General features: G+C 53.6%; 4 protein-coding genes across 4 annotated transcripts; all 4 read left to right on the top strand.

Annotated features, from left to right (window-relative positions):
• Nucleotides 1-1,785: 1,785 nt before the first annotated feature.
• M406DRAFT_82137 (uncharacterized protein) lies at nt 1,786-5,840 on the top strand (the record flags this gene model as incomplete). Its single annotated transcript, XM_040926026.1, has 2 exons — nt 1,786-2,599; nt 2,679-5,840. 2 exons carry the CDS (start codon nt 1,786-1,788, stop codon nt 5,705-5,707), a joined length of 3,843 nt encoding a protein of 1,280 aa, XP_040779881.1. The 3' UTR covers nt 5,708-5,840.
• A 490-nt stretch (nt 5,841-6,330) lies between these two features.
• M406DRAFT_349948 (NAD(P)-binding protein) lies at nt 6,331-7,835 on the top strand (the record flags this gene model as incomplete). Its single annotated transcript, XM_040922515.1, has 4 exons — nt 6,331-6,483; nt 6,685-6,965; nt 7,096-7,374; nt 7,466-7,835. 4 exons carry the CDS (start codon nt 6,331-6,333, stop codon nt 7,731-7,733), a joined length of 981 nt encoding a protein of 326 aa, XP_040779880.1. The 3' UTR covers nt 7,734-7,835.
• A 13,200-nt stretch (nt 7,836-21,035) lies between these two features.
• M406DRAFT_44940 (uncharacterized protein) lies at nt 21,036-22,765 on the top strand (the record flags this gene model as incomplete). The annotated part of the gene is made up of 3 exons (XM_040924260.1): nt 21,036-22,055; nt 22,190-22,383; nt 22,438-22,765. Coding segments are annotated over 3 exons (1,542 nt in total), but the record flags the coding sequence as incomplete, so codon positions are not given.
• Nucleotides 22,766-24,966: 2,201 nt separating this feature from the next.
• M406DRAFT_327328 (family 5 glycoside hydrolase) lies at nt 24,967-26,196 on the top strand (the record flags this gene model as incomplete). Its single annotated transcript, XM_040920196.1, has 1 exon — nt 24,967-26,196. The coding sequence occupies one exon, from the start codon at nt 24,967-24,969 to the stop codon at nt 26,194-26,196; it is 1,230 nt and encodes a 409-aa protein (XP_040779878.1).
• Between the last annotated feature and the right edge of the window lie 545 nt (nt 26,197-26,741).

The raw sequence follows: 26,741 nt of genomic DNA, 5'->3' as shown, positions 1-26,741 counted from the left end.
CGTACAGCCAGTAGGCGTCCGTTGAACCACTGTGCTCGCCCAGCAAACTTGTATTGAAGCAACCCCAGGGCTGCCCAAGAACTGCTGCTGTATAGCACGAAGAAATTACACAGCTGCCGTGGGGAGCAGGCCGTCCATCGCTCGCATTCTTCCTTCCTCTGTTCACCCTCACCGTCTCCAAGAATTCCCTTGCCCTCGTCGAGGCTCGTCTTCTGACCCTTAGAAACTGAGTCGTCACTTTCTCGTCCTCTCTTTTTTTTGCCAGCCGCCCGTATCACTTCAGGCCTCCAGCCCATCACCGATATCCCCCAGCCGCGATTACCGTTAGGAGCCTCAGCAAGCTCCCCGGGTGGCCCAGCATGCCCAGATCACCCAATAACTCCCCCAAAAAGGCATAAAGCCAATGACGCCATTCTGGCTAACGAACAAGGTGCAAATGTCGTCCCTCGCGGCAAGGTCCGCTGGACCAGGGCTGATGACCCGACGATTGGGTAGAGATTAGGTGTCTTATGTCTCACACAACCCGCGGGCGTGATCCAATATCGTGCATCGGAGGGACCTTTTTGGTCGAGAGAGTTGAGAAAGAGGGTGCCAAGGGCTCGTCAGGACTGAACCGCCCGTGACGCTGTCAAATAGCTGGACTCAAGGTTTGTCGTTTCTCTTTATCTGCCACGAACTCGAATGAAGAAGACTCTCGTCTTTCGAGGACAGAAAGGTAAGCCAGGCACACGGGAGTATCCTCAGACGCGGGATTCTCCATCAAGGCGAAAAAGACATTAATCCAAACCGGTCAGGCCTGGTATATCGCCATCCTGGCCCCGGAGCCATTGCCCCTGGCGTCAGCATCCAGAACGCAGTCTTGTGGCGTGGATAAACAAGACGGCTCGGGTTGGCATCGCAAACTCCCCAGCCAATGTCGTCCCTTGCAGGCCTAGATATCATCGTGAAGAGCGGCAGTCGGGCGGCCATGAAGCAGCTCGATCCCTCGTGCCTGGCCGAATGCCACTGGCGCCCTCCACGCCCCGTCCTCCCCCCCCACAGAACTCGGCGGGTCTCGGCGGGAACAGACTCGACGGGGCTCGATGGGCTCGGTGGGCTAGACCTATTCCAACGAGACTTGACATGGTTTCATTTACTAATCGGATGGCGGAGCCGATATCGTCGCTGGGATTGTGCTTGGTTGATGTGACGTAGAGATAGGAAATGTTGAGGAACACGAGCATGTGAAATCGTATATATTCAATGGGTGGCCATACCTGTGTCTCTGTTGGCTTGAGCCTTCTGATTTTCACCTGAATTCTATTTTGGAAGGAGATTTGATCCTGATTCAACTCATCCAACTTTTTCAAGAGAGCACGTGTCCCTTTCTTTGGAGCATTTTGCATATCTGATCGTGGTTTCCCTCTCTGGAACTCTAAATCCTCACCCACCTCGATTCAATTTCGGCAGCCGGCAGGGGTGAAGAAACGTGTTCTTGGCCCTCGCTCGGTTACTCGGTTCTTTTTTAGAGCCCTAGAGCTCACGATCAAGCTCACTCTTCATTCATATCTTTTACCTTTTCGTCCTAGTATTTTAGCAGAGACCAGTGCTCTGGCGAGTCAATGATCCTCAACGTCCCGTAAACTTTTCTCAATTGCCCGTCTACTGTCTCATCCTCCATTGTCTTCGAGCGTCTAAGATACCACTGTCATTCCATTTGCATATCTGCACAACCTGCTCATCAGTTCTATCTACCTATATTATATTCAAGTTTCTCTGAAGAAGAAAAAATAAGCATCACACAAGATGACCATCCTCGACATCGACAGGGATCTGGCAGCGAGCTTCCGGCAACAGGCCATTGCAACACCTGATGCAATTGCCCTGGAAGACAAGTCGCACACCTACACTTATGCCGAGCTGGACGAGGTCACGTCAAAGCTCGCCAGCTCGTTACGGAATCATGGAGTTGGCCGAGATGACCCAGTCGGCGTCCTGATGGGGAGGAGTGCCGACTATGTCATCGCATGCCTGGCAGCTCTCCGAGCGGGCGGGGCGTTTCTCGTCCTAGAGCTCGCCTACCCTCCGGCGATGCTCTCGGGTGTCATAGACGACGCCCGGCCCAGAGTCATTGTGACAAAACGAGAACATGTCGGCAGAATTGAAGCTGATGTCCCATTGATCGTCATGGACGAGCAGGGAGTCGGCAGCAATGAGTCGAACTCCAGCAGCAACAACTCCATAGACGAGAACGATCTCGAGAAATTAGCCTTCATATCCTACTCGTCAGGCACTACGGGAAAACCCAAGGGCATCGCAAATCCACACAGAGGTGCTGTCCGGTCGTATGATTTGAGATTCAAACTCAGCGACCTGAAGCAGGGCGATCGAGTTGCTTGCAACGTCTTCTTCGTCTGGGAGATACTACGCCCTCTGCTTCGGGGAGCCACCACTTTCTGCATACCGGACGAGGCGAGTTATGATCCTGTCGCCTTGGTGGACTTGCTCTCTTCGAAAAACATCACCGAGACCTTGATGACTCCAACCTTGCTTGCAACTGTTCTGTCTCGACATGCGAGGCTGGGAGAACGGTTGCCTGACCTGAAGACTCTCTGGTTAAGTACGTTACCTTATCACGCCCGCCACATTACCATCATTCCTCCGTTGGTGTCCATGGCAGAGACTAACCTCGACTCCAGATGGCGAGGTCGTTACCACTGACCTGATACTCCGGGCCATGAAAGCTCTTCCTAATACGCGCCTGCTGAATTGCTACAGCGCAAGTGAGACGCATGAGATCGCCTGTGGCGACATCAAGGAGATGTTGAACGCTGAGCAGCCGTATTGCCCCGTCGGACCGCCTCTAGACCCAAAGCACACCTACGTCTTGGACGAGAACAAGAACCCGGTCAACGTTGGGGTTTCTGGAGAATTGTTCATTGGAGGCGGTCTGCTGGCCCGTGGATATCTGAATTTACCCGAGACAACGGCGAAGGCCTTCCTGCCAGACCCGTTCGATGATACCCCCGGAGCTCGCATGTACGCAACCGGCGATATGGCCAAGATTCTTCCTTCTGGCCTTATGGAGATCACCGGTCGTGTCGGTGCCATGATCAAGCTCCGTGGCTACAGCGTGGTTCCTGGCACCGTCGAGAACGCCATTGTGAAGAACCTGGCCGTGAAGCAGTGTGCCGTTGTGCCTCGAGGCGACGGAGTGGAACGTCAACTGGTCGCCTATATTGTGCACGATAAGGAGGCAAATGACGACCGAGATCATGTGTCGATCGACGAGGCCGGCTACTGCCCCAAGGGCCGCCGAGCGCTTGCTGAGCACCTGGCACATTATATGATACCGGCTCTTTGGGTGGAGCTTGATGTGCTTCCGACACACGAAGTATCTGGCAAGGTGGACCTTAAGAGCCTGCCGCCGCCCCCAGAGCCAGGCGCCCCTTCGCCACAAGTCAAGGCCAAAGCCGAAACCAACACGAAGATCAGGGCCGAACAGATCGCGGAGCTGTGGGCTGCCTGCTTGAACATACCGCCGAGCGCTATCACCAAGGAGCACAGCTTCTTCGATCTTGGTGGCCACTCCCTCACCCTCGCAGATCTCTCCAACCGCCTGACTAAAACGTTCGGTTTTCGTGTGCCCCTTGGATCCCTGGCCGGCGACCCAACCATTAAGGGTCATGTTGAGGCCGTTACCGCAGCTCGCGACGGCCACACAGCAGCTGTTCAGGCTGATCTGCCCGCGGTCTTGCGCGCTGATTCTGTTCTGGCTGCTGACATCCAGCCCAAGAATGCAAGAACACTCCCTCTCAGCCAGGCAAAGACTGTTCTGTTGACAGGCGTGACTGGCTTCCTGGGTGCTTTCCTGTTGAGCTCACTCATCGAAAGCACCGAGGCAGACATTGTCTGTATCGTGCGTTTCAATGACCCTATCGACGACCAGACCTCTGCCGGGATGGCACGGCTGCGGAAGAACCTCACAGAGTTAGGCCTGTGGGACGACTCTATTATCGACCGCGTTGAGATCCTCCCGGCCAACCTGTCCAGGAAACGCTTGGGACTGGCACCTGACCAGTTTGAGGAACTGGCTTCCCGTATTGATGTTGTGATCCACGCAGCGGCAACTGTAAACCTCGTGTACCCGTATGCCGCATTGCGTGCGCCGAATGTGGGCGGCACCCGCGAGATATTACGTCTGGCCTGTCTCGCTGGAGCACCTGTTCATCACGTCTCGACCAATGGTGTCTTGCCGCCTTCCCGAGAGGGCTGGTCGGAAGATACTATCATCGACGTTGACGAGGTCCCAGTGCGCTTGCACGATGGCTACAGCCAAACCAAGTGGGTTGCAGAGCAGCTGGTCATCGAAGCCAACCGCAGAGGTCTGCCCACTCGAATCTACCGTCCAGGGACCATCAGCGGCCACAGCAAGTCCGGCGCTACCAATGCGTGGGATCTCTTGACAGCCATGATTGTTGAGTCTATGCAGATTGGGTATGCTCCAGACATTGAGGACTGGCTCGTGGAGATGACTCCTGTAGACTTCGTAAGCAAGGCCATCACGACGCTGGCGGATCACCAAGACATGACGCAGCGCATCTTCCACCTGGGAGATCCCGCGCCTATCTGTGCCAATGACGTATTTAGCTATCTCGACCAATTAGGCTTCGGCACGGAGAAGCTTGCCTTTGAAAAGTGGGCTGCGCTGTGGAAGCAGAAGAGGGGCTCCGGGCGCTGGGGCGAGGGATCTTTCACGGTCGACATCCTGCGCTCTGGCATGCCCACCGCCGATTACGTCCGGGAGGTCACAGTTCTGAACGATTCCAAGACCAGGCCTATCCTGGAAGACGTGTTTGGCGTCCAGCGGCCCAAGATCGACGACAAACTACTTCGGACGTACACGAGACACTTCTACGCCCGCGGCTGGCTTCCCCGTCCCCCTCGCAAGGCAGACAAGATGGCCACACAAGTCAAACCCCGCGGACCCCTAGCCGGCAAGGTCGCCGTCATCACGGGTGCGTCTTCTGGTATCGGCGCCGCAGTGGCTACTGCATTGGCCGCAGAGGGTGCAGACGTTGCCATCGCAGCAAGGCGGGTGCAGGCTCTGGACTCTCTCAAGTCCAAGATCACCTCAACATCAGGCGTGAAGGTCCTGGCCCAGGCAACGGACGTCACAGACCGAAGTCAAGTCGAGGCTCTCATCAGGACCACCGAGGAGGCGCTTGGTCCCGTCGACATACTGGTAGCATGTGCGGGTGTCATGTACTTCACCCTCATGAAGAACGTTCATGTCGACGAGTGGGAGCGCACAGTCGACGTGAACTGCAAGGGCCTCCTCCACAGCCTCTCGTCCACGGTCCCGTCGATGCTGGCCCGCGGCAAGGGTCACATTGTCGCCATCAGCTCGGACGCAGGACGCAAGGTCTTCCCCGGCCTGGGGATATACTCTGCGTCCAAGTTCTTCGTCGAGGGCACGCTGCAGGCACTGCGTGTCGAGACCGCCGGCACAGGGCTGAGGGTCACCAGCGTCCAGCCGGGCAATGTCGCCACGGAGCTGCTGAGCATGTCGACGGACCAGGAAGCCGTCAAGAAGTATGGCGAGCCGTCTGGGGCCAAGGTGCTGGATGCCGAGGACGTCGCCGGGGCCATCGTGTATGCTGTCACGAGGCCGGAGCATGTGGCTGTCAATGAGGTGTTGATCGAGCCGAGGGATGAGCCGATCTAATGACGGGATGAGAGACGAGGTATATGCAGACAAGACCAAAACAAAACAAGGGCAGGATTAGAGACATTAGATTGCAGATATGCAGCAGTGCATGGCACACGTGAATACATTGGTATTATTCTCTCTCTCTCCTACTAGAGCGGCTGCCTTGAAGTTCTTTCTGAGGTGGAAGTCATCCTAGACATAGCGAATGGCCATATAAGATATACACATTTTCACATTTTTCCCCTGGATCTCTAAAGTGGAGGATGACAAGTCACCAACATGTGTACATGGTATTCCGTCTCCATGAGAACAATGTCAACAGATTTCGGTATCCAAGACACATTCACACAAGTGTCATAGTGAAAAATGTCTAATCATGGAGAGAAGAATTGGTCAGCGTGGCAGGACTCCAGAGGCTAAGAAGAAAGCCCTTTTCTCTCTCTCTCTCTCTCTCTCTCTCCCAGAGCCTCGGTATCCGAACCATTATTTGAGCCCCCCCCCCCCCCGCGCACTTGGGAAGAACAACAAAACCTGTTCAGAGGCTCGCGAAGAATCGAGAGTGACAATACTCGGATATCCCCACTCCCTTCCGTCTCCCTCTCTGCAACTCGACCACCCTACTCACTTCGCCTTCCAGCATGGCATACAAAGTCCTCCTCCTGGGTGCGACGGGCTACCTTGGCGGCACGGTCCTCACAGACCTCGAACGTGCTGGCGACTTTGATGTCACCTGCGTTGTGCGGCCCGAGAGGGAGGCGTGTATGAGCGGGCGACGGACAAGGTTGCTTGTGGTAAGTTTAACAGTTTATTGGTCTCCCGAAGTATGAAGATTTATGCTTCTTTATTTTTGCTTTCCCCGTTTTCACAAATAGAGTTTCTAGGCAGGAAGAAATGGCAACACGTGAGGTCTTGTTTTTTTTTTTTTTTTGGTTCGAGATTCATTACAATTTTGATACATCTTGGCTAAACCCAAGACACAAACTCTCTTTCAGGTCTCTCACGATGAGCTGGGCAAGATAGAAGATGCCTGCGCAGAGGTGGACGTCGCCATCAACGCTGCCACTTCAGACGATCTCCATCTCACCAGGGCCATCAACCGAGGCCTGGCGAGGAGGACGGGCAGGAAGGGCGTTCTGGTTCATATCTCGGGCACGCAGCTGATCGAGTCGGCACCGACGGGCAGGCTGGAGGACGTGCCCAAGTATGACGACCTGGACGTCGAGCAGATCAAGTCTATACCTGACACTGCGCTGCACCGGCTGATTGACCTCGAGTATGCTTGCTCAGAGTCCCTTCCCCCCCCCCCCCTCTCCTCCTCCTCCTCCTCCTTTCTTATTGTATAAAACTGTGTAGACAACGAGTCTTTGTCTTCTCCTTCTTCCTACTGACTACCTTTGACCCAGGGTCAGCAGGGCCGACCTGGCAGATGAGATCACCGCATCCATCATCTGCCCAGGCGTCATCTTCGGGCGCGGGTCAGGCCCGCTCAAGACCATCTCGTCCCCGTTCCCCAACCTCGTCCGCCTGGCGCTGCGGAACAGGCGCGTCACCTACGCCGGCGAGGGCACCAACATCTGGGCACACGTCCAGGCCCAGGACGTCTCGGACTTGATCATACGGTCTATCAGGCACAACCTTGGTGCTGCTGGTGCAAAACCCGCTGGGTTCGAGAGGTTCTACTTGTATGTACTCATGCCCTCGCTTTCTTTATCTTGTCATCATCGTAAAGATTGACATATATCCACCCTCTCCCTTTTTTTTTTCCCCCTCCAGCGCTGAGAATGGCGAGCACCAGAAGCTCGACCTCTGCACCAAGATGGCCTCGGTCCTCCATGCCAACGGCGCCGCCGTCGAGGCTGCCACGCCCGTGTCGGTGTCGCCGGACAGCCCTCGGGCGCCGAGCTGGGCTAACAGAACCACGGCGCGGTGCTGGGCCAACCGGGCGAGGCGGGAGCTTGGCTGGCGGCCCGCTGTGCTTCTTGAGGATGTGCTTGAGGCCGAGGTGCTGGATATTCTATCGGCGGTGAGGGACGAGGTGTGATAACTTGTGCTTCGTATTCTTGATGGGACCCCCAATGCTGTATAAGCAAGGGAAGGGCTCGTGTACGACAATATGAAAATGTACAATGTACTATGTAAGAACAACTTCACTGTCAACAAACCGACGAGACCCTGCCTTGCACACAGACTGCACAGACTGCACAGACAAACGCGTCGTCAACCTCGCCGACCTTTTGACCCACCTCAGTACCATGATATCTCGTAAGGTTCGCTCGCCTTGGAATTCTTGCCCTTCTCCCCCCCATTTTTACGCGGCAATTCGGAGGGGCCTCACCGGAGCCCCCACCCGGCCGGGTCTTCCATGATCCATTTTTCTCTCACTCACTTACTCTCTTCCCTCCCCCCCCCCCCCTCTCTCTCTCTCTCTCTCTTGGCGAATATTTGTAATTTATCATAGTGCATGACGATATACTAGTAGAGCAGATTATAATCACTATACAAGTCTAGGGATCCACGACCATGGAGTTCTCCGTTGGGATGGAATGGAAACAGGCCCAGCCCCCCCCGGTTCACTAGACTTGTGCTATGGTAAACCTTTTTCCCGGACCCGACCTGGAGTTTCACAGACTCTCTCTCTCTGCTTGTCGACCAGGATGAACCCTTCTACTGAATCATACATACTAGGGCGGAAAGTCCAGTTTTATCCTTTGAGCTAATGCGTACTCAAGTAGAGAGTGAGTCGAAACGCAACGGTGGTGCTTCTTGTCAAAGTTGTCAAGTGAGTGGTTGAGCATGTCTGCATGGCCTGTGAAATGGGCCCCCTTCCCCCCGGGCCGAGGGAGACAGACCGGCTTTAATTCTATAAGACAGCATTATATTACCATCGAGGAGTACTAAAGGCAACCCGTGAATGTTCGAGAAGTGTGGAAGGAAGGAGAAGGAAGAAAGAAAGGAAGAAAGGAAAAATGAAAAGGTCGACCCTAGGACTCGGACATATTACCACCTACAAGAGAGCGTTGCCTTGTTTTCTTCCTTCATTCAGGAGCACGAACCTGTCGATCATCTCGAATACCAGTACAATGTACTCTTCCTCTTTCCTTTCCCCAACAAACAACTACCCAGCCTTGTCGACGAGTGCCGAGACATCCAGGCCCTTGATCGATGAACGGATAGCCTTCTCCCCGTTCGCTGGGGTCCCCCTTCCTTGTGCGTAGTTCTTGACGTTCGGAAAACCAACAGCAATCACACCGTGACCAGAACCTCTCCGCTCCCCATCCCTGTTCTCTCAATCTCCACCACTCTCGAAAGGGCCGATGTTTGAGGATCTCTCTTCCTTCCTCTTCCCCTTTCTCTCATCCCCAATCTCTTTCGGAGATGGTCACTAGGCCATAAAATGACAGCTTGGTGGAGAACTCGGGGTTACATACCAGGTACAGTACTACCATGGTTCTCAAGGTCCCTGGGGCAAGCAAGGGGCAAAAGACAAGGCTGTCTTGTCGTCGTTGCAGGTGGGGCAGCACAGTGAGAGAGAGAGATGAAGATGATGAAGAAGAAGAATGAGGGACAACGTTTCAGGAATGGCTTCATGGCCATCCCAAAGCCGAATTGTGCCTTCTTTCTCGTTCTTGTTCTCCCCTGACAGTTCAGGGAAGGGGCTCCCATTGAAGACCAACGCTAGCCCTACAAGGAAAGAGTATCGTCGTGAACCCTAATTTACGTTCTTCTCCCCTCTTCTTTCTCTTCCTCGTCTCTCTCTCTCTCTCTCTCTCTCTCTCTCTCTTTGTGTGTGTGTATTTTGACTTTCGCCTGCGCTGCCCTGGAAATGAACTCTACCATTCTGCCGGGAACGTGGAAGAACATGGCGACCACATGGCGACAGATCGGCTGGCCGGGCCTCTTGCACAGGGGTAAGGCCAGGCCCAGCCGCGGCCATGGGCGTGGCGTTTCTTTAGTGTCCTGCATATCATAATTTCTCTCTCTGCTGCTTTCAACGTGGCTTGCAGCTTATTTCCTACTACTACTACCTACACGATCCTACTCTTATGACGCGCCTTTTTTTTTCTTTTCTTCTTCTTCTTCTTTCTTTCCGTCGCAGGACATGCTGGGCGTTGCGTCGTAGCTCCGACTTGGCACACTCCTGAGAAGCGGAAACCGGTGTGACGAATTACTTGCCTCACGAGATGATAGTGCGAAAATGGAGGACGGAAAGGTCCAAAAAAGATGAAGGGGTGGCTAGACTCATGCCGTCGAAATATGCACGGGAGATCAAATAAAAGGGTTTACTTTAAGGGGAGGGGAGGGGAGGGGGGGGGCGCGGGATGCCACCATCGCACAGCAAGGCCAGACGCAAGCAAGACGATGCAGGAGGTAGTTCATTCAGACATGCTGTGTAAATGGGAGACGTGTAACAGTATGCACGTACTCACACAGTAGAGGACTTGCCTCACTAGCAAGGCTCACCCCATTTCTTACTCTCAAAAAAAAGAGAAAACGTATGTGATCGTGACGGTCCGGCTCGCCGGGTAGCCCCTGGCCCTCCCTTCTATACGTGCTATTCTATAGTACATACACAGCGCTCCCCCACCCCCCACTTCCTTGTTCTGCGGGTTCTGATTACTACTATTCTCTTCCTTTGACAGCCAGCAAAGGGTACAAACTGTGGTTCAGGATCCGGCATGGATGAGCCGCTCGCCGCCCCTCCTCCCCCATCCAGGGAACGTTCTTCCGATATTGACTGCGCGTTGTCTCACAAACACAGGCGAGACCTGCCATGCATCCATGCAACCAAACACATCACATCCATCAGCCCTACTCGAGAATAGTTCTGGGATACCTCTACTGTAACCAATCCACGGTCCTCTTTGAGCATGGGGTCGGGGGTTTCTGTTCCGTTCCGATCGATCGTTCGTTCTTTAATGATCGTGTACATTTTTCATTTCCGTTCGCTTGCTTGGCTGCGATTGTTGGCTCGGCGCCGAGACTCCCCTCTTTCTTCCCTCTGGGTAGTATCGAGATGAGGGAATGGATGTGACGATGGTCTTGTTCTTTGTCTGAGGTTCTGCAGCACGGGTGGAGTACAACCCAGCAGAGATGCAAGGCACGTATTACTCTAGCAGTCATTTCCCTGGCGACGGTCTCGACACCACCACTTGAAGCTTGAAAGTTCCGGCATCCGACATCGTATTATGCAGCAGGGGGCTTGCTGCTGCTGCTGCTGGCGCTACTGACCACTACCTAACTATTACTTTTCTACTGCAGCAGAAGCCCGGTCGAGCCTCATCCCGCTCAGGAGGTGGTGGTGGTGGTGGCCCAGTTGTCCTGCCGCACCACAGATCCAGTGTGTTGCAACCACCACCATGGTACCTACTATTGAACTAAACCACGTTCTCTAGGCTTGGTGTGTGTGTGTGTGCGCGTGTGAAATCTGACCGCAGCAGCAGCTAGTGCGAGGTAATGATCGTCGAAACATTAGTCTCGTGAATGTAACCCCCGGGGGAGGTGTTGTCCAGGGCTGGTCTCGAACTGTTGCCGTTTTCTGGATGGTGGAGTTCTCGCTTCAACGGAATCGCTCGTGAGGGTTTCAGATCGGGCAGCTTTGTGGAGGAACCCAACACATCCCCCCCCCCCCTTCTTCCCACTCTCTCTCTCTCTCTCCACTCCAAGGCTGAAGGGAATCCTGGAAGCATATCATTGGAAATTTGCAGTGTGCGTGTCTGATTGCAGTCGGAACCGTGCGGATGTTGTTCTTGCGCCGGTGTGCCGGGAAAGGGGGGGGGCCAAAGAGAGAGAGAGGGTGAAGATCTGCGCGCATAGTTTGGGTAATGGTTACCGTCTATCTAGGTTTGGACGGTTAGACAGCATGATGGATGGTGGTTCGCACTTACGTCTCGGCGGACCCGACATTCATCGGTTTTCTCGTCTCTCTTCAGCTCCTTCATGACCGTGTCTTTTTTTTTTTTTTTCCCCTGCGCGGAAGAATTATAGGGACCACGGGGCATGACGCACGAAGGATTATCAACCCTGTGTGGTGGTGTGAAATGTTGTTGATGCCCCCCTCCCCCTCGTGGGTCGTGCAAGGGGGGAACCCATGGCTGTCCGGCAAAAAGGAAAAAGGAAAAGAACAAGAGAATAGAAAAGAAAAAAAAAACGAGGCTGTCGCTCAAGGCACTCCCCAATCTAGCCAACCAACCACACCTGAACTGTGGGGAGGCTCAGCAGTGAGCACACCCACAGTTCGTGTTTGCAAAACAGTCGAGGGCATTCTCGGGTCGCCGCGGGACAGAAAGAGTGATCACGTAACTACTATGTAATTACGTACAGTAGTAGTACCCCTCGTTACACAATCCAATCCATTGATTGATTGATTATTTTGATGTCGCCCTCGCCCTCCACGAGTCTCGAGGCAAATCACACAATCTTTGAAACCCGACTATATGTACATGCATACACTATACATATACATGTATGTATAGTGCTATGCAAGTTAAGTAGGACATGACGATACCATCGGCGATATCGCAAATGGGCATTCCGTCCTGATGAATAAGGCTTGTAGCAAAAAGGGACCACCACCTGGCACCAAGACCACCCTAAGATCAGCCCCTTGCCCCATTCCCGGTCCCTGCATTGTTCTCGGAACACCTATCCCGACCCAGCTAGATCACCCGGCACGGCTTGTGGGGTGGACTTGCCCTGACGATCCAATTATTGCGGTGGTCAGAGAGAGAGAAAGTGTGAGAGAGACAGAGAGAGTTCACCTGGAGTCCGAGGACTACTCCACATCACACACAGGCACCCACAGAGGGTGTGGATCTTTCTTGTCCAGAGGGAAGGAAAAAAAAAAAGGACGAGTTGCTGAACTTGGGTCAACCACCCCCACTACCCACACCCACACCAAACGTTGCGACAGGAGATCGAGACTCACTTCTGATGGTTCGACGGAGGAAGAAAGGGAATAGAGAAACGTGGGTTGGATGAATGGCATTGCGGTTCTGGAACGGCCGGCAAGGTCTCCTCCTCCTCTGGAGCAAGACTGCAACGGTGCGTTTCGACCTTGTCAGTGTCTCAGATCTCTTGTCCCCATTCCCCCCCCCCCTCCAGCGGGGTGATACTTGAGATGGCAGGTCGGGGTCGGTCCACTCATCTACTGTACAAACATGTATGGCTTCGTGTCATGCTCGATGATCATGATAACCAAGTAGCAGCCTTCGGGCTTCAAACAAAGAAAGATATGCCATCATCCTTGGTGATTCCGTCACAAACCATTCCAGACAGACTCACGCACAAACACGCACACGCGCACACATACACACACACACACACACTCTCTCTCTCTCTCTCTCTCTCTCTCTCTCTCTCTCTCTCTCTGTCTCCCACCCTGAGCGCAATATTCGTCTACTATCGAAATGAGATTATGCGGGCTTGGGGCTTGCCGGTAACAGGGCCTCGTCAGCCTCGTCCCGCAACCCTGCCCTTGACTTAAACACCCTAGATATGAACAAAAAAAAAAAACAAAAAAAACCGTTCACTTTCCCGCTGTGAACTAAGTTTATGGTGGAATTCGCCAAGAATAAGGCTACCTGTATACGATGTAATAGTAGTAATCGTTGTATATTGTTTCCGTCCCCCAACAGAGAAGAAAAGAAAAGACAAAATCGGAGGTCATGGGTTGGGGAGGGGGAGGGCACACAAGATCTCCGAGAGAACGAACGCCTGGCAGAGCAAGGGTCTTTTTCGAAAATAGAGTGACTGATCAATAACAGCCTGGAAGCGTAGAGCCGAAGTGCTCCACTGGTGCATAGCGAATAATTTGGTACAGCTGTCAGAGGTTCGTGTTACACACTCTCGAGATCAGATCCTGTACCACAGTAGTATCAGGCCCTCTTTTTTTTTTTTTTTTCTTTCTTCTCCCCCCCCCCCCCTTCAATTTTCCTCCTTTTTCTTTCCTTTTTTTTTTTTATTTTATTTTTTTATTATTTTTTTTGGTCGGCGTCGGCAACCCAAAAGAAAGTTGTACGTATGCAAGTATGTTACTGCCTATACCACACAGTAATATGTCGCGGGTGGGGTGGGGTGGTGTGTCTCTGCTACTGCACCCTGCCCACCACACCAACCCCCGAGCATTGACGACTATTTGAAAAAGTGACGCGGCTCGTTTCTGCAACGGCAAAAAAGTATGCGTCAGCCACTACCAACCATTGATTTGTGTGCATGGGCGCTGGGAATCAGGAACCAAACTACAGTCGCACAAACCAAGAGTCCACTATTTGCGCAAGTATCCTGCAGCACGGGAACAGAAAGGGGGGGGGGAAGGGGGGGAAAAAGAGAATGAGAAGAAAAAAAAGAGAGACAGATTAATCTTGCCTGGTCAGAGATTGGACCCCCGTGTGTGAGTGTGTGTCGGCCATTGTCGGGGGAAATAGCTGCCGTGCATATCGTGGCGGGTTGTTGCAAAGCAGAGAGGAGAATAAGAGTGAGGAATGGTCGACCACCATGACGATGTGTGTGTTGTAGTCGGGGACCGTTGTGTGTGTAGGGGGGGGGGGTTCATTGGGGCTACACACTCTCTCACATATACACTGCACACAGATTCTTCTACACATTGCCATTCAGCGCAACAACCGCAGACAAACAAAAAGAGAAAAGAAGAAAAAAAAGTGTGAAGGCCATGCCATGATACCCCCAAAAGGCCAGCCAGGGAGCGGCCGCATCGTCTACTTTGTTGAGTTTCCCCTTCGGGATGCATCTGCGACCCATCTGTGGAGAATGCAGATCAAAGAATGGCCGCCATCACGCAAAAGCGATGATATGGCTCCAGATGCTGAAGGCCCCCCCCCCCTAACAAGCAGCCCTGGGGCCGATGCTGCAGGAAAGCTGCGAGATGGGGCGGGCCCTTACTCCACAAAGTCGTGTCACGTATCATCGTGTCGTGATGTTCGAATTTCTTATTTAGCGTGGGGTGGGGGAAGGCCGTCGTCCTCTTTTTTCTCTTCTCCCCTGTCCTCTTTCTGTTCAAAAGAGGATATGAAAAATATAAACCCAAATTCGGCCCCCACGCAACGCATAAGCCGGCAAGAGCTGTGGACAGAAGCTAAGCGGTAGTGGCTTTGAAACATTCATACATCACATCACTTGTTCAAGCAGCGGGCGGGCGGAGGAAGCGGCCGAAGGAGCACCGGGCTCGGTTGGGTTGGGGGGAAGTAGGATTGAGGCAAAAAGCGATACACCGACTCAAGTAAGCAGTCCCGAGGCTACGGACCGAGCCTAACAGAACAATCCCACTGCCCAGGCGTCTTCTGGAAGGTGGGTTGTTTAGCTTTCTCTGGTCATGGTTGTTGGTATTGTCATTTGCGTAACGGGGTGATCAGGTACAGTAGTAATCAAGAAGTCAGCAAGTATGAGGAAGAAGAAAAATATTTCTTTACGGAGGCAACTCGTCCGGCGCTGCCCTGTGGTCCGGGAACTTGATGAGCCTCGCCAACGAACACCTGGCATTATTAGGAGTGAGAGAGAATAAAAAAGGTTCAGGCATGAAAGCCACGCGGTATCATTTTTTCATTTTATATAACTCACGTGAGAAAGGGACGTTGCACCTTGGTGGAAGAATGAAGTCATAATTCAATTTCCAGATGGGGGTCATGATTCGTTGGTGTACGCGAAATGGATGCTGGAAAGGGCAAAAAAGGAGGGCGGGTGGCATGCTGAGCATCAGCACTTTAATTTTATCCAATGGAAAAATACTTTTGTTTGAAAGGCAAACCATTCAAATCATCACACCGTCTCTCCTGGACATTGCGTCGATGGATTGCACAACTGCGCAAACGGCACGTTTTCGGTCCCCGAGTGGGGTCGACCCCGTAGGCGGACCACACTGGTACCGGTGAGATACTACATACAGTACGTGGATCGTGAATCTGGAATGGTCCATATGCCGTGGTGTGAAGTGAGGCTGAGGGGTGAGGGTTTGAGACAGTTGCAGAAGATCCTCGGGATGAGAAAGCGAGGAAGAAGAAGAGAAAGACATTGCAGCAACTTTTGAGTCCAGCCTTGTGAGATCTAATGTCTCGGACCCAGACATCATGGCACATTAGCGGGCCGAAGAAATCAACGCAAGAGAATGCGAGGTGAACCAACCATAACCAACAACCTCTTTCTTGTTGGCTGCAGGTGCTAACGATACGCTGTGTGCCCTGTAGGCTGCAAGCTGGGTGGAGGGGGGGGGGGCTAACCTGCATGTACAAGGCCCAACCCGAAACATCCCTTGTCGCTAAGTTGAGCCAGGCTGCTCTTTTCGTCCTGTTGCGTTGCGAGGTTGCGTGCTCGAACTTGAATGTCGTGCATGCATGTAGACATTCTGCAAAAAATGTCTCTCTTTTTTTGTGTCTCTCTCTCTCTCTCTCTCTCTCTCTCGTGTCCAGCCCGCCCTCAAGCATGTACTCAGGAGGCTTACTATGGTACACACACATTACCCACCCACACCCGGGGGAGCCTGGAACCGAGATTGTGTAAGCGCCGACTCTGTGTGACGGAACCAACGAAACGGGATCTTCGATATCATCACAGCTCCAGGACGTGCCGTGATTTGCTCGGAAGAAGAAGAAAGAAAAAAGAGTTAAGATAGTTAGAAAGGACAAGAGAGGTTCCGAAGCAGCCGTCTAAGCGGAGGTGGGGGAACCTAGCGCTCGCTACCATAATCGTTCGTTTCTGTGCTATGCGATTCTCTTTTCAGTACCGCCACTCTTCCTTGGTTTGATTTTTTTGGGTCTTGACCATTCCAGCCAATTGAAACAGCACCAAGGTTTGACGATTTATGATCCGGTAGGTCCAGACGAATAAAGGTGCACGGAAGGGGGAAGGCTTAGTGAGCACAGGCCTTCACGTTGATCAAATTTCTTGGGGTTGACGGTATTGCCACCTATGTATGATGTGATTATGCTGAGATGAAGGGGGGGGGAGGGCTGGGCTGGGGCAAGAAAGAAGTGTCATCATCGGGAAGGCCCGCCCGAGAAAGAAAAGAAAAGAGCGAAAAATAAGGATTTGACAGATTTGCTATGAAGTGGGTCTTACTTTCAGGTGAGATGGCAAGTACGACGGACCATTGAAAAAAAGGAAAAGGGGGGGGGGGGGAGAAGGCGCGAGGTCAACCAGTGAGGACGCATAGGTGCTCTTTCCGTGGACGATGTGAAAGGTCAAGCAGAAGGAAAAAAAAAGAGTCCGGCGCGGGTCTTGTGTTTTTTTGGGTGGCTGTGGCTACTGTGGTACACGGCGGAAAAGCGTGTTCCCCACGAGCTGTCTAGATTCTGACCAGGGGAGCAACCTGGGTTGAGGCTCAAGTCAAGGTCCGATTCGCCAAAGAGACCATGTGGTTTGGTCTTGCGCATGGCAAGGCCATGAATGGATGTTGAACCTGGTCGAGTTCGCTGATACGGCATATTAATGACGCGCGAGTCACAGAAGGGATTTGACATGGAGCCACTGGAGGGGTGAAAGACAACAAAACGAAGACCAAGGGAAAAAAGCGTGAGCCACAGCGCAAGCTCTGCAGTGTTTATTGGTGACTGGCCATTGTAATACTCAGCCTAAGTATAAGGGCTGAAAGATGGGTCCCTGAACATGCCTGCTAGTCACTACCATGGACAAAGGAAGGCTGGCTGGGGCTGGCCAGGGCCGGCTTATCCAATTCGCAACTTTAGTATTGTGCATGTGTATTCGAAATAATTACACCACTGCTGTGTGTGCACAGTACGCCTCTTCCACGTGGCAACTCGGAGCCGATACTTTGCATGGTTCAGGGCATGGGCCATGACCAAGATGATAAATCTGGACCCCGAGAAGCCCGTTTTGACATGCGATCCTTGGGCGCAGGCCGAGCAAAAAAGTAGAGTGGGAATTTGGATGAATCAAAGCAAAGTGCAACAGCTGGAGGAGGCCTTGGGAGGCGGCCCTTGCTGAATGTGCACGTACCATAGTATAATAACGGTAGAATAGTGTTTCTGCGGTTGAAAAGTGGAACTGTAATGCATTGAGCCCAAAGGTTTCTTGGGTCTCCTCCTCCTTATCAGGGAGACCTACTGTAAAAGTTGTGGAGCGAACACGCCTGTGTAACATGCATGTTCCGACATTTATTTTTGTACGGTAGGGAGCTGCACAACTATACAATGACTACTAAAGTAATATATATACCATAGTACATAATATATTAGAATCTCTATTGATGAGCGACAGGATCGTCTTGACTTTGGTGGGTTTTTAAGGCACGGCGTGCGTAATGGCATTGTTGCTAAGGATGGTCGATCTGACCTATCAAGAATGAAGAATGAGGGTCTGAACAATACGACGTCGTTTCTTGATAGCATGATAGCCTTGGTCACACAGCCTTCACCAGGGTGGCACAGACTTTCGATGTGCATGCTACCTTACCAACCACACCTTACTGTACAGTAATAGAGGACATTGCATTATTGTTGGTATACACAGCTGATGACGTTGGGAATAGGAGCCCTCCTCAAGAGGCATAATTATCCCCGGTCAGGTGAACAAACAGGCAGCCAGGCAGACAAATAGACAGAGATAGTAATATTCACCGTCACCGAGAGGGGATTATTTTCAGTTCCAATGAGCCAGAGGCAGCAGCAGTTATTGCTGCTATAGTAGAACAGCCCCCAAATCGTTGAGATCAAATCCTGCGGCAGAGCGGCAGTTCCCTCAAAGGATTTACGCATCTCATGGAGGGGGGGTAAGAAACTTGAAGAAAGTCACTTCAGCAGCCGCGGCATCTTGGAAGGAGGCCTATATGATTCTCGATGGTGGCCAGACATGTGCGTCGCGATGAACAACCAGCCGCCGCTTCCCCATCTCCCCCTCCTCACACGACCTCGTCGAGGATGTAGAGCGAACGAGCCACTCAATTTGGGGCTGACACAATTGGACTGGGCAAGTCTGACGTTGGAGATCAGGACACACCATTTTGCAGTCCTTCCTCTTCCAGTCGGGACTACGAGATGTGCATGTTGATCCTATCCTGTCCTGGTAGGATTCGCATTGACGTACCCCACACAGAAGCTTTTCTCATCACAATACTACTTGGGAAAATCCTCTAGTAATGCCCCCCGTGTGGAGGGGCCATGCAGTTTAATCCTGATCACCCAGTGATATGTGGCCTCCGCGAAGGCAGTGGTACCTTCTGACTGTTCCCTCCTCCAGAACTCTGTCCACCCCACGGCGGGCCCGGAGTAGTCTGCTTGAGTGACCTCAACCAGCGACCATCACTGCAATCTCCCGATTTGCCGTATTCAAGTTTTCGTGCAGCACTTGTCACTATCACGCGCTGCCCCAACGACGACTCCGAGTCCGTAACTGGGTGGCCATGGCCAAAATGTAATCTCCATCCGTCACGTCGACAACAGTCCTTCATTCGTTCGTCCTTTGAATCGTATCCACTGGCAGCCAAGCAGAACCAGAACTAAAAGTGCGATCCAAGAGACGATTCATTCATTTTAAGATCACACAGAGGGAAAGAGAGTGGTGCGGAGCCCAGGCTGTTGGGGACGTGGGTGGTTAGTGGGTAGTGGTGGTCATGGTCAGGGCCTGCCTGAAGCCTGGTCCCTCGGCTCATATGCAAACCTTGCCCCTCTGGTCCAAGCTGGACAGGCCTAGTGACAGGGGGCCGGGGACGAGGGGCTTTCAGGTCCAAGGGCCCTAAGACAAGGTGGGGTGTGATGTACATACGAGGTGGTGGCAGTCGCGACTGGGGACGAGACCTGTCCAGCCCTTCCAGCCATCTCCTCCTCTCCTCTAGTGCTTGTCCTCCTCCTCCTCCTCCTCCCCTTGGCGCGCTCCATCCAATGGCTATTACCACTACCATCACCACCAACAATCCACCCAGAACGCACCCACCTGCATGGGCACACAGAAGGGTCCCCACTGTGGGAAACGCAGGCACCTTTTTAGACCAACCTGTGGGCACACACACAGACCCCATGTCCAACCACCTCCCCCTCCCCCCGGTTGCGCTTCCATGGTGCCTTCTAGTGGGACCATCTTAGCAAGGACTTACTGCTGCTGTAGCCTGCGAGCTGTGCTGCAAGTCCCTTTGGGGTTGCCATCCTGGTCTGTAATCGGGCCTTGCCCATGCCCGTTGCCTCCTCCCCCTTGTGCCCCAGAACCATGCCAGACAGGGACCATGGCCGTAACCATGGCCATCTCACCTCACTCGCTCACTCTCTTCATGGTAGGATGCATACATACTTACATACATACATACATACACCTGCCCTACCCACCCTTTTCCTCCGCCCTTCTGCTTCCTACGACGGATTCATAATTTTTTTTCCTTTATACCCAATCCGTATGTACTTTCCCATGGGCTCTTCTTTTGGTGTGCTCCTTGTTTGATATCTGCTTCAAAAACTTCAGAAAGTTTCTACCGTACCAAGTGTACACACTCACACACACTCACACACAGCCCTCCCACAATTATGCTCTCCTTATAATCGCTATCCGAAACCTTGCACTGCCAAATTGTTACGGTTGCCGACTCCCTGTCTTGGTCGAGAGATAGGAACATATAGATCCGCTGGGGCTCCATCGGTTTCTCTAGTCTCCGCCGTCGACGCGGCCAGGCCTCTCTGCTCCTCAAGGGCTCTTAAGACTGCGACGGTCCACTATGGTGAAGAGGCTACACTCTCTTCTCTAATGACTGGACGATTGCTGCAAACCAAATCTCTATCTCTAGGAGCGGGCAAAGACGAAACGTTCCTACTCCACCAGTTCGTTCAGCGCCCAGGTGGTTCTACGACAACGACGACGACGACGACAACAACAACAACAACAACAACAACAACTACTACTACTACTACTACTACTACTACTACTACTACTACTACTACGAATACAACTACGACAACTACGACGACAACAGCCTATTCAGGTTTTTTCTTTCTTTCGTGCTGAAATCATCATCCTATTATTCTAGCTTTACGGCTCCGGTTTGGGCCCCCTCTTATTTGGGGATCAGATCAACACAGCCTCTGCCGCACCAGTGCACTGGCCGCCTGTTGGGGGGAGAGAGACTCTGGACGGGACGACTTCCTCTTATATAGGAACCCTGAACAACTACGACAACAACAAAATCACCCCACTTAAACAGATACACTACAGACTCGTCACTATTCTTTCTTACTCTCTGACATATCGGTCGTGAACCTCGTACGGATCACAATGTCGACCTGCCCATCTCCGTTTCTCGACGCCTCGCAGTATAGCAATGGCGGATGTAGGCTCTCACCAAGATGAACCCTGGGAAGGCTTGTTGTGAGATGTCATAGTATGCTGACCAGAATTCTCATATACAGACACCGATGGCCGCTTGTGCCAGGCTCTCGGCGATCTCACATGTTGTCTGCCATGTCCCATGACCGACTGGACATATTCGGATGCCTTCATCAAAGTGGGCATTGCGGCACAATGGATCTCGGTGTGCAGCATGGTCTGCTGTGTATTTCTCCTGCTATCGTGGGCCGCCCTCCCCATCGACAAGACACACAGGCACTACCTTAGCATCTGCCTGGTCCTCGCCGTGTGCTTCATGAATATGGGCTTCGTCATCCCTCTGGCAGGACAGCCGGACCAGTGTTTCGACAAGATCACGCCCAACGACATGCAGACGAGCTCTGTGTGCGCCGCATCTGGGACCTTCCTCATCATCGGAGGCTGGGCCGGCGTGCTGTGGGTGTTCCTGCGGTCGCTGTCTCTCCACCTCCAAATCTGCTGGCAGGTTGTCGTAGGCAGGAATTTCATGTGGTTCTCGCAGGCAACCGGATGGGGCATTCCGGCCGTGGGCATCGTGCTGGCCCTGACGCTGAGCGGTGTCTCGTTCCGCTTCGGGACCACCTGTCACGTCAACCACCACAACAGCCTGGCGGACCTGTGGATCCCACTCCTGGTCTTTGCTGCCCTTACCATCATCATTCAGTTCGCGACGTTCGGCTACTGCATCAAGGTGTACCTCGCCTCCCTGGCCGACAACAACGCCACAACCGAGAATTCGGGCCTGCCCTCCTACTCCAACAGCATCCGAACCATGACCCCCCGCCAGGCCTATCGCCGCGTGCGCCGGGTGATCCAGCTCCAGTGGCGCGGCATCGCCATCGTGCTGATCATCATCGCTGATGTCATCTTCTTCGCCATCGTCTTCGTCTTCCAGGACAATACCGAGGAGACGGTCAAGACGGACCCGACCGTCGCAGACCCCTGGATTACCTGCCTTGCGGAAACGGCAGGAGACAAGAACGCCTGTCTGACCGAGGCCAGCAGATTTGTCGTCAACATAGCAACCATCGGGGCCGTCCTGATTCTCCTGGCGGTACGTCTGAACCCCCCCCCCCCCCTTTCTTCTCTCAACCAAAAAAAGACCCGTCTTTTACCGCCACATGTATATAATTTGTCGACATTGTAAGAAGAAAAGTATACTGACTGGAAGAACAACCCAACAAACAGATGAACGGGTTCTGGCTCGTCCTCCTTCTGGGACGCTGGTCTATGGTGACGGGATGGATAGAGCTCATCACTCGGCGGCCGATAGGCGGCAAGCGTGAGTTTGTATCGGTTGACGCGCTCGGCGGACCATACGACCTCAAGATGAACACAGATCCACGTTCGTACGAAATGCTCTCACGGGACAAGGACGGCATGTTGACACCGGTGTTGACAGTGCGCGAGGGACCCATCTACCCACCCCTCCGGAGCTACCTCGCCTCGACGGATGCGGCCTCCCCCGGCGGCGCCGGCCCCGACGACCTGACCCCCACAGCAGCATCTGCAGGTGGTGGCGGCGGCCGCCGCACCCCCGACTACTTTGGCCAGACCGCGAGGTACCAGGCGCCCACGAGGTCCTTCTCCAGCCCGAGACCACCGACGAGAGAGGGCCAGGCGTCGCAGGCCAGCTGGGAACAGGGTCACGCGGCCCACCCGAACCCTGCGCGACCGTACTCGCCCCCGACGAGCTATCAATACAGCCAGGACAGCTATGGCCAGGCGGACAGCATTAACCCCCTCCAGATGAACAGGATATGATGAGGCTTCGACGGACGAACCTATGGGATGACGAAAGAAGATAAAGACGAAGAAGACGGAAAAAGCACGAAAAGTTGGGAAAGCTTTTGACGACTTCAATACGCGAGCCGCAACAAGACGCGCTGCGTACATGAAGGTCATCCACGTCTACAAGCTACTCATCTTCACCAAAGACGAGTGTGCAGATGTGCATCGGAGGGAATCGAATGGCCTGATCCATCTATACATCCACCCACGCACACATTGATTCAAATTCTCCTTGGTTATCTAGCGCGGCGTTATCTGGTCCTTTTATGTTATATCCCTTCCGAGAGCGGTTGAAGGCCACCCCCCTCCTGTCGTTTCTGGAATGAATTTTGGGAGGCAGATTGGCAACCGAGGATTCGAAACCACGCAAGCCTTCGGAATACGCTGTGCAACCTGGACCACCTCTACCCAACAGCCTACACATGCGAGGCTGCGACCGAAAAGTGGTCAACCAGGAAGAAGTATGGTTGGTTCGGCGCCGGTGGCGAAAAAGGCGGGAAAACCAGCGCGCTTATGTGTATCTGCAGTGAGACGAGCGGACGCCGACCTGGCTGAGATGAGGATGTATGGAACCAAAAATTCCTCACCTCCTGACGAGAGAGTGGGGAGGGAGGGGACTCCGTCGCAAACGTGACGGGAAAGAAAGAAACAATGGAACCAAGAAGAAAACGGGGGACAAGGCGGAAGGAAGGGAAGAAGAGAGAGAGTTGAGGTTCCGAAGGTTCCGGGTGGTGATGAGAAATCTCGGCCGGTCCGGCTCGCGAGGTCACCCGGATCGCACCTCCAAAATGGGCACGAGGCACTACATCTCTTTTCACGCCAAGAAGTGATGATGGAAATTCTTATTATCTTTTTTATTATCTTCTTTTTTCTTTCTTTCTACTTTCTTTCTTTTCTTTGGGGGAAGATCCGTGTTTTACTTCTTGGGTGTGTGTGAGTGTGACCAAGGATGCCCATTATTTTATTGGCGTCTGTATATATACAAACATATATATATATATATATTCCAGCCGAGAACCAAACCTGGCTCTGTCGATATATTCTCATTGAGAGCGAGACCGAGACCGAGACCAAGAGCGAATTCAATTATAAATATAAAAAAATGGATCGAGAAAGAAGAGAAACGAAAGAAAAAATACAACCCCTCTGAAGTGTTTAATTTACGTGATATAATCGTAAGATGGGTCACGACAATGAAATTTCACGTATGGTCCATCATCACGTGTCCCAGTCCACTAGAATGATGGCTCTGAACAGGCTGTTCTAATACCTGTCATGCACGCTGTGATACATACATACTCGTGATACTGTAGAAAAGCGCTCAGCGGGACCCCCTGCTCAGTAAGTAAGTAGTCGCCCGGGGTCCAGGGCCCCCTTTTAGCGCCCTTCCCCCCACCACCTAAGCCAAGTACAGCTCAGCTCGACACTCGACGAATGCTCGCTCCAGTGCTCGATGCTGCTCGTTGCGTTTGGGGCTGGGAGTCTAAACTCCGCGTCTTCCAGCCTCAGGTCCGTCTCATCACGAGCTGGGCTCGGACTCTTTCGTCCCTGTTGGGCCCCTCGTTTGCAATCCCGGGGCTTCCGTCAGCAACCAGTGTTGTTTATCTGGATTATTAAGGCAGCTTCACTTTTCTTCTTCTTTCTCTTCGTCATTCTGGTACAGCTGGTTCTGCTGGTTACACAATCCACATATAAACATTCGTGCTTTTCGTCAGTTTTGGCCCTACGACCGCCACCCCCCACCTGACCCAAACTGGCCGCCTGCCCACCCTCCCACCTGCTCTGAGCTTCCCAAAACCAGAGAGCAATCCTCTCTTCTTCTTCTCCTGCTCCTCCTCCTCTCCCAGCCAGACGTGGGACTAGAAAACCGTACTGGGCTCATCAGTGTGGTGCTTTTGACACCCCATTTACGGCGTCGTCGAAGGGGCGGAACATGGCAGTCAAAGGGCACATCACAAGCCAGCCCCTGAACAGAGCGTTGTAGCTGATCCACCGCCGCCATACATCACCTACGCAAACGCTCCTCAAAATCACGAACCCCCCCCCCCTCCCTTCCGCCGCGAAAGGAAGAAGAAAACAAGCTCCCGATGAAGACGAGAAGGAGCGTCGGCCTTGACCATCACCACCACCACCCTCCTCGCCCCCCTTCTTTCTTTTCCTCCTCCTCGCGAGCAATGTACCTCTACATAGCTGTCCTCCTCGTCTGCGGCCTCGCCACCTACCTATGGCGGTCCGAATCGTCCCTGAGCGAACCCTGGGTCCCAGACGCCGGCGCCCGCCTCTTTGCGCAGCAACCTCTCCCTCCACCGCCTGCCGAGTCCTCGATAGATACCTATACCCTGCCCCTGCGGACGCGTGGTCGTGACATTGTCGACGCTACAGGCCGGCGGTTCAAGCTGGCCAGCGTCAACTGGTACGGGGCGTCAGACGAGCTCTTCGTCCCCGGCGGGCTGGACGTGCAGCACCGGCGAACCATCGCGCAGACGATCCGGCGGCTGGGGTTCAACAGCGTGCGGCTCCCGTATGCCGACGAGCTGGTCATCAGCAACCCGCACATCCTGCCGCACCTGCTGGCGGCCAACCCAGACCTGGCGGGGCTCCGCGCCCTGGACGTGTTCGAGGCGTGCGTGCAGGCGCTGACGGACGAGGGCCTGGCCGTCATCATCAACAACCACATTACACACGCGACCTGGTGCTGCGGCGCCGACCCATGCGACGCCGGTTGGGCCAACGACCACCTGGGCCCGCTGTGCCGCATCACCCAGACCGAGGAGGACTGGATCCACCACTGGGAGGCGGTCATGGCCCGGCTCGTCGACAACCCGCGCGTCATCGGCGCCGACCTCCGCAACGAGGTCCGTGGCGTCTGGGGCACCATGACCTGGGACCGCTGGGCGCGCGCCGCCGAGGCCGCGGGCAACCGCCTCCTGAACATGAACCGCGACTGGCTGATCATCGTCGGCGGCACAGAGAGCGGCAACGACCTGCGCGGGGCACGCGACCGTCCTGTCGTGCTGGATGTGGCCGACCGCCTCGTCTACTCGGCCCACGTCTACTCCTGGTCGGGCTGGGGCTCACGCGAGGGCCGCTTCGCCAAGCGGCCGTACCCGAGCTTTGTGCGCACCATGCGCGAGAACTGGGCCTACCTCGTCGAGGACGACATGGCGCCCGTGTGGATCGGCGAGTTCGGCGCGCCTCACCAGCCGGGGGCCGGCGACGCCAACTACTGGGGCAACCTGATGCGGTTCCTCAAGGCGACAGACGCCGACTTTGGCTACTGGGCCATCAACCCGCGTAAGCCCAAGGACAACGCGAGGGAGGGCTACTCGCTGGTCGAGGACGACTGGGTCACCGCCGTGCTGGACTATAGGATGAAGGACATGGGCGAGCTGATGCGGGCCTAGTGCGCCCGGGAGCCGCTGGGGTATGACGAGGCTATCGAGAAGGCTATGCGGTGAAGTTCAGACAAGGAGGAGGGAGGGTGATTATCCTACTCTCTGCTCATTTGCTTCGAGGTGTGGAGATATGAGACAAAGGTGGTGGTCAACGATTGTCGGTACGATGTCATGCTGGGCGGTTTCTTTTTCTTGCATTGGCGTTGGGCGATCCTCTTAAGTGTCCCTTTTCTCTTTCTCCCCCTTTCCTTCCCCTTTCTCTCTCTCTCTCTCTACTTGTCCTTTCGAAAGCAAAAGAAACATCTGTCATGACCGTGTGTGTGTGTATATGTGGTGAAGAGGGAGGGAAAAGAAAGAAATCCCTACAAGGGGATGATGCATCTTGTATAGAGAAATAGTGTGGAAATACCCCCATCAGCTGGTCACTTTTCAATTCCAGAATCATGCAGAAACTACTTTCTCCATCCCGCTCTCTCTCTCTCTCTCTCTCTCTCTCTCTGTCTGTCTGTCTGTCTCTCGAAAAGGGTGGGAGGTCGAGCAAGGAGAGTTCCAAA

Source organism: Cryphonectria parasitica (assembly GCF_011745365.1).
Source record: "Cryphonectria parasitica EP155 unplaced genomic scaffold M406scaffold_2, whole genome shotgun sequence".
Lineage (NCBI taxonomy): Eukaryota > Fungi > Ascomycota > Sordariomycetes > Diaporthales > Cryphonectriaceae > Cryphonectria > Cryphonectria parasitica.
Note: the sequence above shows the minus strand (reverse complement) of the source record. Positions and strands in the feature narration are given on the sequence as shown.